This window comes from Triturus cristatus, chromosome 10 (assembly GCF_964204655.1).
Source record: "Triturus cristatus chromosome 10, aTriCri1.1, whole genome shotgun sequence".
Classification (NCBI taxonomy): Eukaryota; Metazoa; Chordata; class Amphibia; order Caudata; family Salamandridae; genus Triturus; species Triturus cristatus.
Genome location: NC_140593.1, coordinates 1178919733 through 1178933751, shown reverse-complemented (window position 1 = coordinate 1178933751; position 14019 = coordinate 1178919733). Strand labels below are relative to the sequence as shown.

Here is a 14019-nt window from a genome sequence, read left to right as displayed (position 1 = left end):
ATTATGCTTCATATTTGTACATTTTTCACTTATCAATTTCTTTTGTGATCCCTTCTTTCCTTACCCCTCTCTTCCCCCTCTTCCATTAATTCCATCTTTTATGGCCTCAATATAAATCCAAATACTTGTCCTTGCATTTATATGTTTATGTTGTTATTAAATTATATAATATGATTAATTATTCTGAAAGTTTTACTGTATGCTTATATATAACAATGTTCTTATATATTTATTGTATGATAATACATAGTTATCATAATATATGTATTAATTCTATTTATAAATTTCAATAAAAAATTGAAACACAAAAAAAGAATATGATAACTGTTAATAGTAGATCTTCCATGGCTGTACAAACATATAATTTATTTAAACCACTGCTCCCCCTTTTGGAGAGCACTGAAATTGAGGATTAGCACTCAGCACTCTTCATCAAGGGCAAGATTCAGTGGTTTTGTGATTGACAGTGCAGGGTTAGATCAGAACTTGGCCTATCAATTATACTGTGTGTGTCAGGTTTCACAAGTCAGAGAAAATATTACTGGGAACTGAACAGAGAGAGTCTCTGTTTCCTTTAGTACTAAGAGCTAGATTTAAAGTTTGTCTGATGTGCAAGCTGTCAGGGTCGTGGAGGACATTTGACCCCTCAGGGAGTCAGAGAACATTAGGATTACCATCCACCTGATATAGAGAGTACTGTTGACCAAGTAGCCATCTATGTACCATGATAAGGTTTGCAGCCACCATTTTTATGAAAAAACAAATAAATAATGAACTCCACATCCAGGAAGAATTTTTCCCTGAATGATGGGGTCACTATTTGTATATTTTCAAAACAACATTTTACCTAGCCATAATTGACAGAAAAAGAGACGTTACACCATCCAACCAAAATATGGCAGGCAGTGTAATACCTTTCCTCTGATTGGACATACTCTGTCGGAGGAAGCATTACTTTGCAGAAGCTAATGGGGGTTCGGCAAATAGAAAACTGACAGTCACCCTGTCTCTAAATGAGGAGGATAGGTCAAGGTTTTTGCGCACACATTTGTGACTGTGTACCTTGTCTGCTAAACTATACATATGGCCCTAACTCCTGAATGGATACCTAAGGCATTGGGGCACAAATAAGTAATTGATTTCTGAGCTTTTTAGAAGTTATATAAAAACTGTATTCCAAACTACAGAATTCTCCCTTAATGATACATGATAAGCATATCTGCAAAATACATACACTAAAAAACAACTGCAAAATTACTGCAGACTTATTTGTCATGAGTCATTAGGCTTAGAAGAAGGGAATTGGATGTGTCTTCAGCTTCATCAAGATTCTACCTAATTTTCACTTGCCTCCACACAGGCTCCATACAGGACAGCAGATTGTACCCTAAATCCTGCTGAAGTGGTACAGTCAAGGGGAGGAGACATAATCCACATTCTCTGGTTATGCCGAAATCTGCATTCTAATGGAAAATAATAAGGTACACTATGAAAAACCTGAGCAGTCTTAACATTATCCCATCCACAGAACTGGCAATCCTTTATTGCGTGCAGCTCATTAAAATAATTAATGCCCATACCAAATGATAGCTAGATTCAGCCGTTAGGATGACAAAACTGTGCATACTGTGACATGGAAATCAAACACACCATCCAGACATAAAGACAGGGTGGAAACTCTCTCAACATTAGCTACAGAAAAAAAATACTTATTTATCAATTGAATAATTAACTGCAAACATTTAATGAAATTCTAGAATCCTTTCTATAGGAATAAAAGGAGAGTTAAAATCTATCAACCCAAATATTATACTAGGCAGTCAGGTATAAATGCCGGAATGCTCCTGAATTAACAAAGCTTTTACTGTGTCACAAATTTATGTATTTATTTTAGAGTTTTATATAGAGCTACCTAGACCCAAAGGTATCAGAGCACTTTACAACAGTAAATGTTCACATGTGCATCAATATCATAATAATAATATTGACTCCAGAGAATCTGCATATGAGTGAAATCACAAACGTTGTTCTATAGGAACCCTCAATATAAACTGGATGATAGCCGGTATTAGGAAAAGGACAGCTGTGAACTTGACACAAGAAGAATAAGGAAAGAACTTGATAGAAGATCACAAAATATGGAAAAGTGGAGTCAAGGCTGAAATTGCATTATTGTTTTCCTTTCCTTAGGCTGCATGTTTCTTGGTACTTAAATATACGCGGGTGAAGAATCACAGGAAATGAATCAAATGTCCATTATCTAACAATTGAATTTACGTGCTGTTCATGTTTATAACATGCGGCATATGTAATATGAATGAAAAACAACAAAAATATCAAACACAAAAATAACAAAATGATTGCATTTCCAAATACATTTAAAAGCACATACGTGGATGATATCAAGTATTTCTGTATAATGTCCTAATCTATGAGATTAGTGTAAACATAATGTGCCAGATTCACGACTTTAGGCTTAAGTTTAACTGAAACCAAAAAGTTAAACTTAAGACCAAAACTTAAGTTTAACTGAGCCAAAAGTCTAACTTTTCTACTCGTAAATGCACTTTGTGAATACCAAAAGGCATAAAGTTAGACTTTGCCTCAGTTTACCTTTGTGAATCAGGCACAAGGTGTCTCGGGAACTTCAATGGTAGTAGCACTTATTAATGAGTATATAAAAAACTGTCTAGCTCTGCAGAATACTGCTTGAGAATGAGACCTGTTTTATTTCATTTTTCCACCCTTCCCTTTCAAGGAGATTCTCAGTTTTATCAAATGAACAATATAATAAAATGACATTTAGGAATGCAGATTGATGCTATGGTAAATATTTTGCCTTGTGAAATTCAAGGAAGTTTTTATACAGCGTCACTTTCAAGGATCACCAGCCACCACTGTTGCTCTAGCACAACAATGGAGCAGGAACTGAGTATAGATATGGTTTTAAATCTAAAATAAGGTGCTGAAGGCTTTAAGAGACAACATCAACATGTTTCTATGAGAAACACATTAGAACAAAATCATGGGGACTGTAAAGATATGTTTTGATGCCGTCATTGTACCGCATGAGCATATCCAAGAGATACTGTGTAAGAAACACCATCCACTAGGTAGGAAGTGATTTTTCTATGGTACAAAGCAGATGATACTTTGGGAACTCATATAAAAAATACTTTCGACATGTTCTTCAGAGCTTTCCTTAAAGATAACTTCATATCCTTGTTTCGTAAACTGTAAATAAAAGAGTTCAACATCGGAGTTGCCAACGCATACATAACACTGACAACTCTGTTGTCTTTCTGAGATGAGCTGGAAGAGGGGAAGAAATACATAAAGCCAACAGTCGCATAGAATAGAAGGACCACTGTGAGATGGGAAGAGCAAGTAAGCAAAGCTTTGTGCCACGTCTGGGCTGCATGATGTTTTGAGATAGAAGTGATGATTCGGATATATGTACCCATGATGAAGAGAAAGGGGAATGATGCCACACAGGAGCCCTCCACCAGAATTACCAGGTGGTTGGTGGAAGTGTCAGAGCAGGACAATTGGAGCACAGGTGGGATGTCACAGAAAAAGCTGTGGATGATGTTTGGCCCACAAAAACAGAGCCGGAAAGTCATGCTAGTGTGAAGCAGAGCATGAAGTGAATTCAGGCCCCAGGAAATGACCACCAGCAAGATACAGAGCTTACCACTCATTAACATCCGGTAGTGCAGAGGGTTACAAATGGCCACATATCTGTCATAAGCCATAACTGCCAGAAGAAAACTCTCTGTGGTCACCAGCCACACAAATAGATACATTTGTGTAATGCAGCCCGGAACTGAGATTGCCCTGCTCATGGAAAGAAGGTTGTTCAAAACTTTAGGTACAGTAACTGTGGTCAAGCAAAGGTCTACAAAGGACAGATTTCCAAGGAAAAAATACATGGGTGTGTGAAGCTGGGGGTCAAGGTTCACGGCAGAGATGATGAAGATGTTCCCAGCCAAGGACAACAAGTATAAGGTTAGAAAGAATGTAATGAGGAATGAGCGATGCTCTGGGACATCAGAGAATCCCAATAGAAGGAATTCTGTAATTGCAGTGTGGTTTCTCTGCTCCATGCTCTTCAAACCACTTCTAGGTGAGATTTGCACACTCTAGCAGGCAAAATGCTGTTCACTGATCAAAGAGGGCTAGGGACCAGACTATCCTTGTACCTGAAGCTATTGAGAATGTTGATGCAGCCTCCCGGCTCTGGAATCGTGAATGAGAGGTGCAACAGAGCAAAAATAGGTAGCAATCACTGCCATCAGTAGGAGAAGATTTACTCCAGTGATGAGATCAGGTTTTCAAACTTCATGTAAATGTTTCTGTTGAGCACTCAGGGTATTTCCATCAATGTCATCAGACCGGAGCCATATCAAAGAATCCGTCCCAACAAACCCATTTGATTCCTGTTGCAAGACAAAAACTCCAAAACATTAATAAGAAACAAACAATACTTTGATAATCTTGGTATTTGCAATACGTTATTCTCTTGGCTATCCTAATACTTTCACCTCACATATGTTATCTTCCTAAGGCATCATTAGAGACTTTTATTTTTCCCATATATTTTCCCACCTGTGCCATGGCTAGCAGCAGGGGTTGTGTGCAGATTCTCGCTACATCTTGCCTGATGGCTTAGAGAGTATATTAATTCCTTATTCCCTGCATAGCCCAATGGTTATTGTGGTTAATTGGATTCCATTTTGCCCAAGGCATAGCTATATATGAATTCCCCATCTTGGCCAGTGGCAGAGATGTTCTTTAATCTTCTGCTATCTTATCCAAGAGTCAATGGAGCTTGTGGCATTTTAGGTGACTTACCTCTTCATTGCCTTGGGCAGACTATGTTGTAGCCAAAAACAAGCTGGCATTGTAAATGCAATTACCTTTTCTTTGACCAAGAAAGGGGTCAATCTTTCTCTTCGCCCCACCTTGCTTAATGGTTAATGGTGGGTGATGGAAATCATGGACGATATCACCCACCTCTGCTTTGACTAACAGTAGAGTTATTTACCCTAACTTCACCTTGACCAATGGTTAGTGTGTAAAACCTTCTCGGTCTCTTACATAAATGAACAGAGGGTATATTTCTTCCTCTCTGTCATGATCACATATGCAAGTGCAAATAGCGAGGTCTTAAACTAAATTTCTTAGCTAGCAGGATTGCTTTTTGAGAGCAAAGTTTATTCAATGGAATAACATTAATCGAGCCAGTGCCCATACTACATATAAAACACAAAGTCCAAGCACAGTTATATACAGATTTACCAAGCAGTTTGCCTCTCAAACAATGAAGAAAGTTGTGCATACATTAAACTTGTCAAGAACTCAAATCTCACTCCCTCGTCTTCATGTGCAGCTAGAATTTGAGCTATGCAAAATGCCATTTTAATTGTTAATCAATTAAGCCTGTGTGTGTGTTAGCTGCTGAAACAATGCACTCATGTAGCTTAGACAAGATGAAGTCTGATAATTTCAGCCCATGAGCTCTCACAGGGTTGTTCCTTGCCTGCACTCTACATTTCCTAAGTCTTATAGGAAGGTGTATGGCATTTGGGCCCAATCATCCAACCTTATCCCCTGAACAGCTGCTGCAGGACCTGTTTATTAATTTGCAGGTTCCATACACCTGACTGACGCAGGAGCATTACTCAATGAGCTACATTACCAGGAATGTAATTTGATAATGACCTATGCAACCAAAATATTGACCCACTGAGCTATGGTACATAAAATAATAATCTGGTCCTTACATGTTACACACTTGTAAGAATTTGGATTAATAGTTGTAAAGGGTATGAGGCCTGTGCATGTAATAGGTCCACGGTTCACCCTCACTGAGAATCAAGTACTCCATTGTAGCGCTTTTCTGTCTCAGGGTCAAGAAGCAGAGCAGTCCAGGGGAGGTGGTTTGGCTAGCAATCACCATTCACTGGCATGCAATGAGAACACTCAATAAATGATCAGCTTGTTTTTTCTTATTTAGGATTTGGACAAGTACATTTATTATACAGACTCTACTAAATACTATGCATTAATTTACAAATATATACATGAGGCAGGTGAAAAATATCTTCAGTTACATTATGAAATCACAATTGACTTCAAAGGGTCACGACCCTCAACATTATAGTGCCCTCCACCTATAATAAACAACACATCTCCATATTGATTGATTGATGATTGATGTGAAACTTAAATAGCGCAACTGTCGCCCTACGGGCATCCTGGCGCTTATGGGGGGGTACCATGTTAGATAAAAAAAGGCCATAAAACAGGTCTATTGGCCTTATCTAGGGTTCACCATCTTACAAAAGCAACATTTTGTGTGTAAATGCAATAATCAATAATAAACATGTGTAAATGTAAATGTTAACGTTAGTATAGCATATCAACCTTGATCAATAGTCACCGTCAACATTATTATATCAGTAAAGCATTTAAAAGTAAAACATAACATATGTCTGTGTGCTTTTTATATTCTTTCAGGCCACATAAAATATTGCCCCTAGAGAGCACCAATTTCACAGCTATAGATCCAGGGGCATATTTATGGGGATTTGAAGCTGGGCTGCGAAGAGCAGGAAGTCAACCTGCATCAAAATGAAAGGGGAGAAATGCGGTGTATCTAAATCGTATGTGCATTTCTGTCCTTTCATCCTGCGTTGGGCCCATTTTGGCAGCCTAGCACCAATGCAGACACCCTTGTACCATTGTGCAAGGGTACCTGCATTACATGCAGGACCGTTTTTGTGCAGGAACTATTTTGTGACGAGCAGAATCCCATAGCATTTTCCTTTAATTTTCTACTTTTCTTTTGGGGGTGCTTGGTACCACCTGGGCACTCAACATGTGCCTATTTTCTAGAGGCAGCTCAGGGGCCTCCTCCTGGCTGATCCTGCTGTCTTCCTTCCCACTGGAACAGGTGGAACTGGCTGCTCTTCTGCACTGCCTGCTCCTGTGGGCAGGACAATTGCTTCATTGGCGGCGCGATAGCCCTCTCCTTTCTGCATCCTGGCTCAGGTCCCAGATTGGGATCAAGGTACCAAAGACTGCTTTTTGGCCCTTCGGGCCATATTGTTGCTGTGTCAGCCCCCAGAGAGATGGGGGCCCCTGAAGGTACTTAAAGACCAGAGGAGGGGGCCACACGCATGCCCCCTCCATGGGGAATAAAATGAATCCCACACCGACCCCGTACCACCTGGGCACTCAACATGTGCCTATTTTCTAGAGGCAGCTCAGGGGCCTCCTCCTGGCTGATCCTGCTGTCTTCCTTCCCACTGGAACAGGTGGAACTGGCTGCTCTTCTGCACTGCCTGCTCCTGTGGGCAGGACAATTGCTTCATTGGTGGCGCGATAGCCCTCTCCTTTCTGCATCCTGGCTCAGGTCCCAGATTGGGATCAAGGTACCAAAGACTGCTTTTTGGCCCTTCGGGCCATATTGTTGCTGTGTCAGCCCCCAGAGAGATGGGGGCCCCCGAAGGTACTTAAAGACCAGAGGAGGGGGCCACACGCATGCCCCCTCCATGGGGAATAAAATGAATCCCACACCGACCCCGAAGCCTTTGCCTACCCAGGAGTAATTCTTCCATCGGTGGCGGAGCCCCACGTGCTCACTCCACTGGGGATTAAAGGTCACCAATCTTAAAACACCCATAACTCAGGCCCCTTCAGGCTGATTCAGACAATCCTGGGCTTGTTTTACTCCTGATTGAGGTCCAGTAGGCTTCTTGGCACAAAAAGCAGGGTACCTTCCAGGGAGCTGCTTCCACTGGTTTTCTGCACCAGCTTTCCTCTGGGTCTATGTCTCTGGGAGCAGAAGTCCAGATGTTTACTCTGACTGGCCCTCAGAGAGTGTAAGGGGGCCAGGTTCACTTGCCTTTGAAGAAACCCACTGGTCATGGAGTCAACTGGGGCAGAGTCCTTCATCCTTTGGACTTCAGGGGGTTTCCTCTTCCAGTTGTCCATGGCTGTCACAGTTTCAGAGTCCAGCAGCAAAATTCACAAAAAGCGCCAACAATAGAAACTGTCTTTTCTCTCTAATATGGGTAAGAGTTTTTGAAAGAAGTGAAGGGTTCTAGAAACCAGCCACCCCTGCCAGTGCTAAGGTGCCATATCAGCTCTACACCCTATCCCAACCCTCCTGCACAGCATTCAGGGATGGTGTAAGATGGTGTTATCCAGGAGTCACTGGTCATATCTGCTCCTGGGGTCTCAGCCTCACCTTTCGCTCAAAACACTGCCAGTGTCGGTCCCACCAAAACGTCAAAGAGGAGCACCCTGCTGTGTTGACTCCAGTTGTCTGGGATTCCTCCTTCAGTGGGCCTGGGCTATCCCCAGCCCTGGTACAGTGTGACAGGTAATTAACTGATGTAGATTTTCATCCCAACTTCTTCCTGCACAGGAGCTGAGGGAAGCACTGTTAATCACTCTTTTTGTGTGTAGTGGCATTTGTTCCCTCTGCTGGGAAGAAACTTAATTTCCTTGGCCCAGCATGGTGACTAATGGCCTGGGATCTGATCCTGAGCTCAGCCAGAGAAAATTGACAAATCTGGATGACCCATGAGTTGTACAGATACCTTATTGGAACTTGCAGATTTGATTTTGTTGCACAGGTCCTATCCCATTCTGAAATGTCACTGAACTTTGTAGGCCAAAGGGACATAAAGCTGCACTCTAAGGCTGTTTTTGCTCTATTTTTATAATAAAGTGTCACTGCAGACAAAATAATAACCCACACTGACTTTCTCTATTAGTGTACACCAACACTGATAGGCCCACCTCATATCATGTCTAATCCCCTCTGTGCCAGCCTACCCCTGGGCATGGGTGTGCATGATGAAAGTCTCACATGTGCAGCCCTCACACATGTACACACATGTGTGCTCATGTGTTCATGTGTAACCAGCCCAGTACCCCTTACCCTTGCTGCATCGCAGTGACCTTATCTTAAAATGCAGACACTGGTGGTAAACATGCGCAGTCCATTTGCCATATGATCTCTGTGGGTGATACACATGTAGTAAGACTAACCGCAGTAAAAGGTCCAAAACCGAGTGATCCAAAAAGCAAAATATTTCAGGCTTATTAAATGGGCATAACCCATTTTGCAAAAACACTGTACTCTGTAGCAGGCATATTAACCTTCTGAGATATTTTAGAACAGGTTAAACTTATGAAAGCATGCTGATCTCCTAAATGCATTTACTAACTGAGTTACTTATCGGCAAGAGAACCTTGCTGGATATGTTTCGATCATTGACTCTGCAGCATGTGCCTTAGCTCACAGCTTCATTGTCATATGTGTTCTTATTGCCAATGTCTTTGGTTGGTAGTCTGTCAAAAAGAATTAATAGGCTGAGTTTCATTTGTGTATTTAGACCGCACTCTTCATAATTTTCATTGCTCCCCACTTAACTCCTACCCCTCTCTGCTGCCACCAATTGACTCCTAAATTGGAGATTCGGAGAGTAGTGTTTTAACATACCAGCACTTGTAGAGTAGAGAGTGTGTTCTTCAGGCCCCTGCAGCCAACCTTCAGGCCCTCAGCAATCATCCTGACCTTCTAAAGGGAAGGATATGTATAATTTTTTCCCCCCAGAATATTGATTGTGTTTACAAAAAAGGTCACAGTTGAAGTGTGCATTTCTGACAAAACTGCACTTTCATTAAAAAGAGGACATTTTTACCAAAACTAAATTTTTTTAAGGGAATATATTGCTTTCCCCATCCACAACTTTGGCAGAGGTTGAGTGGAGAGGTGGAATTGTGTTTTGTCCTCCAGCCAAAACAGAGACTCACAAACACCATGTGAGATTGCATAATTATGTAAGGCCCGATTCACAAACTGCAAACTGTTTGAAATACAAAATTCAATTAGTTTAAATTAAGTGAACATTATTCTTTAAAGATTTATTAACAAAAAAACCTTTACTAAACAAAAAGTATTCTAGTTTGCATTAATAAATATTAAAAATGTGATATATAAAATTAAATACAACTAATTGAATTATTTCAATACAAATTGTTATATTCATTTTACAATTTCAAAAATGTTACTAAAATATGCTAATGTAAAATTTTATGAGATTTATTTTTCATAAAATGTTTTAAAACATTCAATTGTATTTATGTATACATTTTTACTTTTTTAAATAGTTGAATTTAATTCAGCATTAATTCCAATGGTTTTTATTTTAAGTCCTTACCTCCATTATTTTAATGTGGGAAAGTGTTGCAGTATCAGTGGCTGACCATGTGTGGTGCTGGACTTACTACTGCTACTCTTGTAAATTTGACTTCAACCTCTTGTTAGGGGGTTGGAGACCTGTAAGACACTTTTGAGAAACTTTACACTTGGATTTCATGACTAGCCCAAGGTGTAGATTTACCTCTGTGAATAGGTACGTCATGTGTGTGCTTGATAACACCTTGCATTTTGTAATAGTGTTGGTGGTGGTGAGTGTTTCAACCCCATTTTTCCCAAAGAGGTGTTTCCTGATATCTAACCCCTGCCTTTCCCCGATGTAGCCTAGGGCACTGCATTTTTTTAAATTCCTTCTACTTTCCAGAGCATGGAGCTTAGCAATGGAGCAACGGAGCTTAGCACAAGGGATGGGGTTTTATTTTCAAATTTCCAGGGAAGCTGACAGCTTGCCCATTCCACTTTCCATTTCACCAACATAAGACTGGGCAAGCTACAAACTGAGCTCATCATCTGAGGCCTGCCCATTGTTGTGGGCCAAAGCTGGCATAGTACATGAACAACTTCCCCTCAGATTTGTTCATATTTTTGAACAAGGTATGTGGGTACCTCTGAGATATCCTGAACCTCTGGGACCCGTACCATGTTGCGAGCCATGACAGACTGTGGGAACTACTGTCCGTGCTTCTATTTTCAAATCTAGGAGGGGCACAAAGTTAGCAGTGAGGTGTGCGCCCTGGAGGAGTGGGACAGCTATCTGCTGCCTAGGTGCCACCTTCAGAAATGCAAAAGCAGCACCCAAACATCAGTGACCTACCCCGGTCCATATATTTTAATAACCTCCAGGTTGTGGTCAGAAGGAGTTAGGAAGTATGTGGTCCAACTGACCCTGGGATAAGATGGAGCAGGTTAGGCAACGGCAGATTAATGGGCCAAATAACTTAAGCCAAATAATCCCTCTCCTTTGGCAAGGTGAAGATAAGAAGAAATCCCCTCACGTTTGGTAATGGTGGGAGGATGCAACTGAGAAACATAAAAAGCACATTCAAAATGTCTATCTTGGTTGGTGGCATACTTTAAAGTGTGGATGTGATTTTACCATACAAACAAAGTGTTGGATTATGAAAAACACTTTCAAAAACTAAAATATATGAATATGGATAAACTTCTCTCCAACCTCCAGATGCTGACTATTTTGTTGGAAGCATCGCCATGCACACATTTGAAAAACATACTCCAATTTCTCTGGAAACTGTTCCGGTGCACCATAACACTAGAGTATAGATTACAAAATCACTTCTTATCATTCTGGTAGAGTTAGTGCATAGGATACTCAAAGGCAAGAGTAGCCCAACGAACCTGCTGCAACTACTATTCAAGCTACTGGGGGAGATAGTTTGGACTGATTGGATGGTTTGATTCCCCCTGTGGTTTGACATCTGTGTAAGTACACTGACCTCTTTTACGAGATTAATCCTCATTATTTTCCTGCCCCAGGATTGCTGTAACAGATGGTCCCAATAGATTTGGGATATGGGCAATACCAAGGCTTAAACATTTTGTGGAATAACATCTGCTACTGATGGCTGGGCCCATTAGAATTGACAGGCCACTTGTTATCTAGCCCATTAAGTCAACCTGGTAAAGCTCTGACTGACATTAGAGTACTGCACTCCTGATGGGAAGAGGTAGGTAAGACAGGCATTGCTTGAACCTGTTTCTTTCTAAATGTTTTGCTTGTTTGTTTCTTCAGATTCCTTTGAAACATGTGAGCTGAACCCACACCCTCCCTAGTGCAATTTTTAAAAGGGGATTATTCACAAACTGCATGTTGCAGTACTTTAGTAGGACTACAATAGTACTACTAACGTGCTTCAAATTGGCATTCACAAACCTATATGTGGAAGTCTCCTATTCTCCTGTTTTTAACGGAGGAGATCTCCTCACAAGATACACATTTTAGTACTAAATGTGGAGGGATGAGGGAAGTGGATGGGAAATAGAGATTATTTATGACTAGCTGGTGGTTGGTGAGGACTATGAAGAGTTTTATCGAGTGCTAGGGATGGATTTAGAGAGTAATATGCACCTACCCACAAAATAGTAAGCCCTGTCCCATTCTAATATTCACTTAAAAAAATACTACAACCACAGAGGACCCAAAATAGTTGTGAATGTACTCTAGCTCAGAGCTAGAGTAAGTCCAGTACCATACATGGTACTGCACCAGCCTCCTAGAAAATAATGAAGGTCAGGGCTTCATATAAAACTCAATAGGAAATAATGTTCAAATAATTTACATTTTTAAAATACATATTAAATTACTTTAATGTTAAAATAAATAAACAAATTAAAAATGCATTTTTAAAAAAAATAATGTATTTAACTTTTCTCAATTGACAAATAAATGTAATTAATATAAACATAATAATAAATATTAATTTTTTACTTCTGGCAGGATCCATTTTTGTGAAAATAAATTGCATTAAATATAACTGTAGATAGTACAGAATCACTAAAAAAAATATTCTACACTCAAAGTATGTATATAACATTATTTAAAATTACATAATCAGCAGACAAAAATGTGCAATTTAAAAAAAAACTTTTTTCAATTTCCCTCCTCTTGATAGCGGAAGATCACTGCCCTGATTAAAGAGGTATTCACTAAGTGTGCAGAACGATTGTAAAGTCTCTACTAATAATAACTTCAAGTTTGTATTTGATGTTTTACTGACTTCATCCAAATTTCATGGGAAGGGGAGATTTTAGTCTATACTTTTGAGTAACTGGAAACAGGTAAATTGGTAAATAATCAAAAGTATTAAAGTTCCTCAAAAGGGTAAGAGTAACTTTAAATGGTTTGATTTACTCACATATACCAATGTGAATAGCCCCTAAAAACCCCTAACCTCTTTTTGATTCAACTTTTACTTTAATTATATCCCAGTAAATGTAATGATAAAATGTCATATACAAAGCTAAAACTCAAAATTTAAAGAGAATAATTCATTTTGATCATATTTGTAAAAAATTTTATTGAACGGAATTTATATGCCAGACATTTTTTTGATTCATATTGTGGTTACTTTCCTAGAACCAAGCTAGAACTCTAACTTGGCTTGGAATGCCCTCTTTACGAGCACCGCATTAAATTATCAGGGCGATCCTTGACCCTAAATTAACAATCTTGGCCAGTTCTTTCCCCTGGAATGCAGAATAACACACAGACCCCAGAATACTGGTCCCAATTTGCCCTACTGCCCCCTTTCAAGGGGAAATAATAGGACCAAACACACATAAATTTAACACCTGCTTGAATAAGTGGCAACATTTTCATGGGCAATTTTTTGTGGCCCAAGGGGGTGGAGGTAGAACCGGGGGGGCACGGAATGTCAGATTTTCTTTACTTCAGCTGGCTCACTTTTTCCACTCCAGCATGCTGATCTTTGGGGACCAGTGAAGGACCGCTGTCCTCAACACCACAGAACCTCACACATCTCCATGTCTAGTGTCCCTGGGTCTGGAAATATGTCAGGGTCTATGCAAGGAAACAGAGACCAGTCAGTTGGAAGAAAGCAAGGACCAGTCTATAATAGGCAGAGGAGGACCCACCTACAATCAGACAGGAAGGTTTCTCAGTGAAGGAGTATGAAAACGGCCAACTAGAAGGTAGGTTAATGCTTCCTAGGTCAGGTTAAGTAGAAGTAGCATGAAGAGAGAGATATTGACTTACATGTCATTGGTTTTATGGATCCCATTGCTGATAATGTTCACTGTTT

General features: G+C 40.1%; 1 protein-coding gene across 1 annotated transcript; it reads right to left on the bottom strand.

Moving 5' to 3' along the window:
- Window positions 1–3161: 3161 nt before the first annotated feature.
- Window positions 3162–4109, bottom strand: LOC146796954 (olfactory receptor 1468-like). Its single transcript, XM_085631464.1, has one exon. It carries the CDS (start codon window positions 4104–4106, stop codon window positions 3162–3164), a length of 945 nt encoding a protein of 314 aa, XP_085487590.1. The 5' UTR covers window positions 4107–4109.
- Between the last annotated feature and the right edge of the window lie 9910 nt (window positions 4110–14019).

Coding starts and splice junctions, on each gene's coding strand:
- LOC146796954 (XM_085631464.1), bottom strand. CDS start 4,106: ATGGAGCAGAGAAACCACACTGCAATTACAGAATTCCTTCTATTGGGA.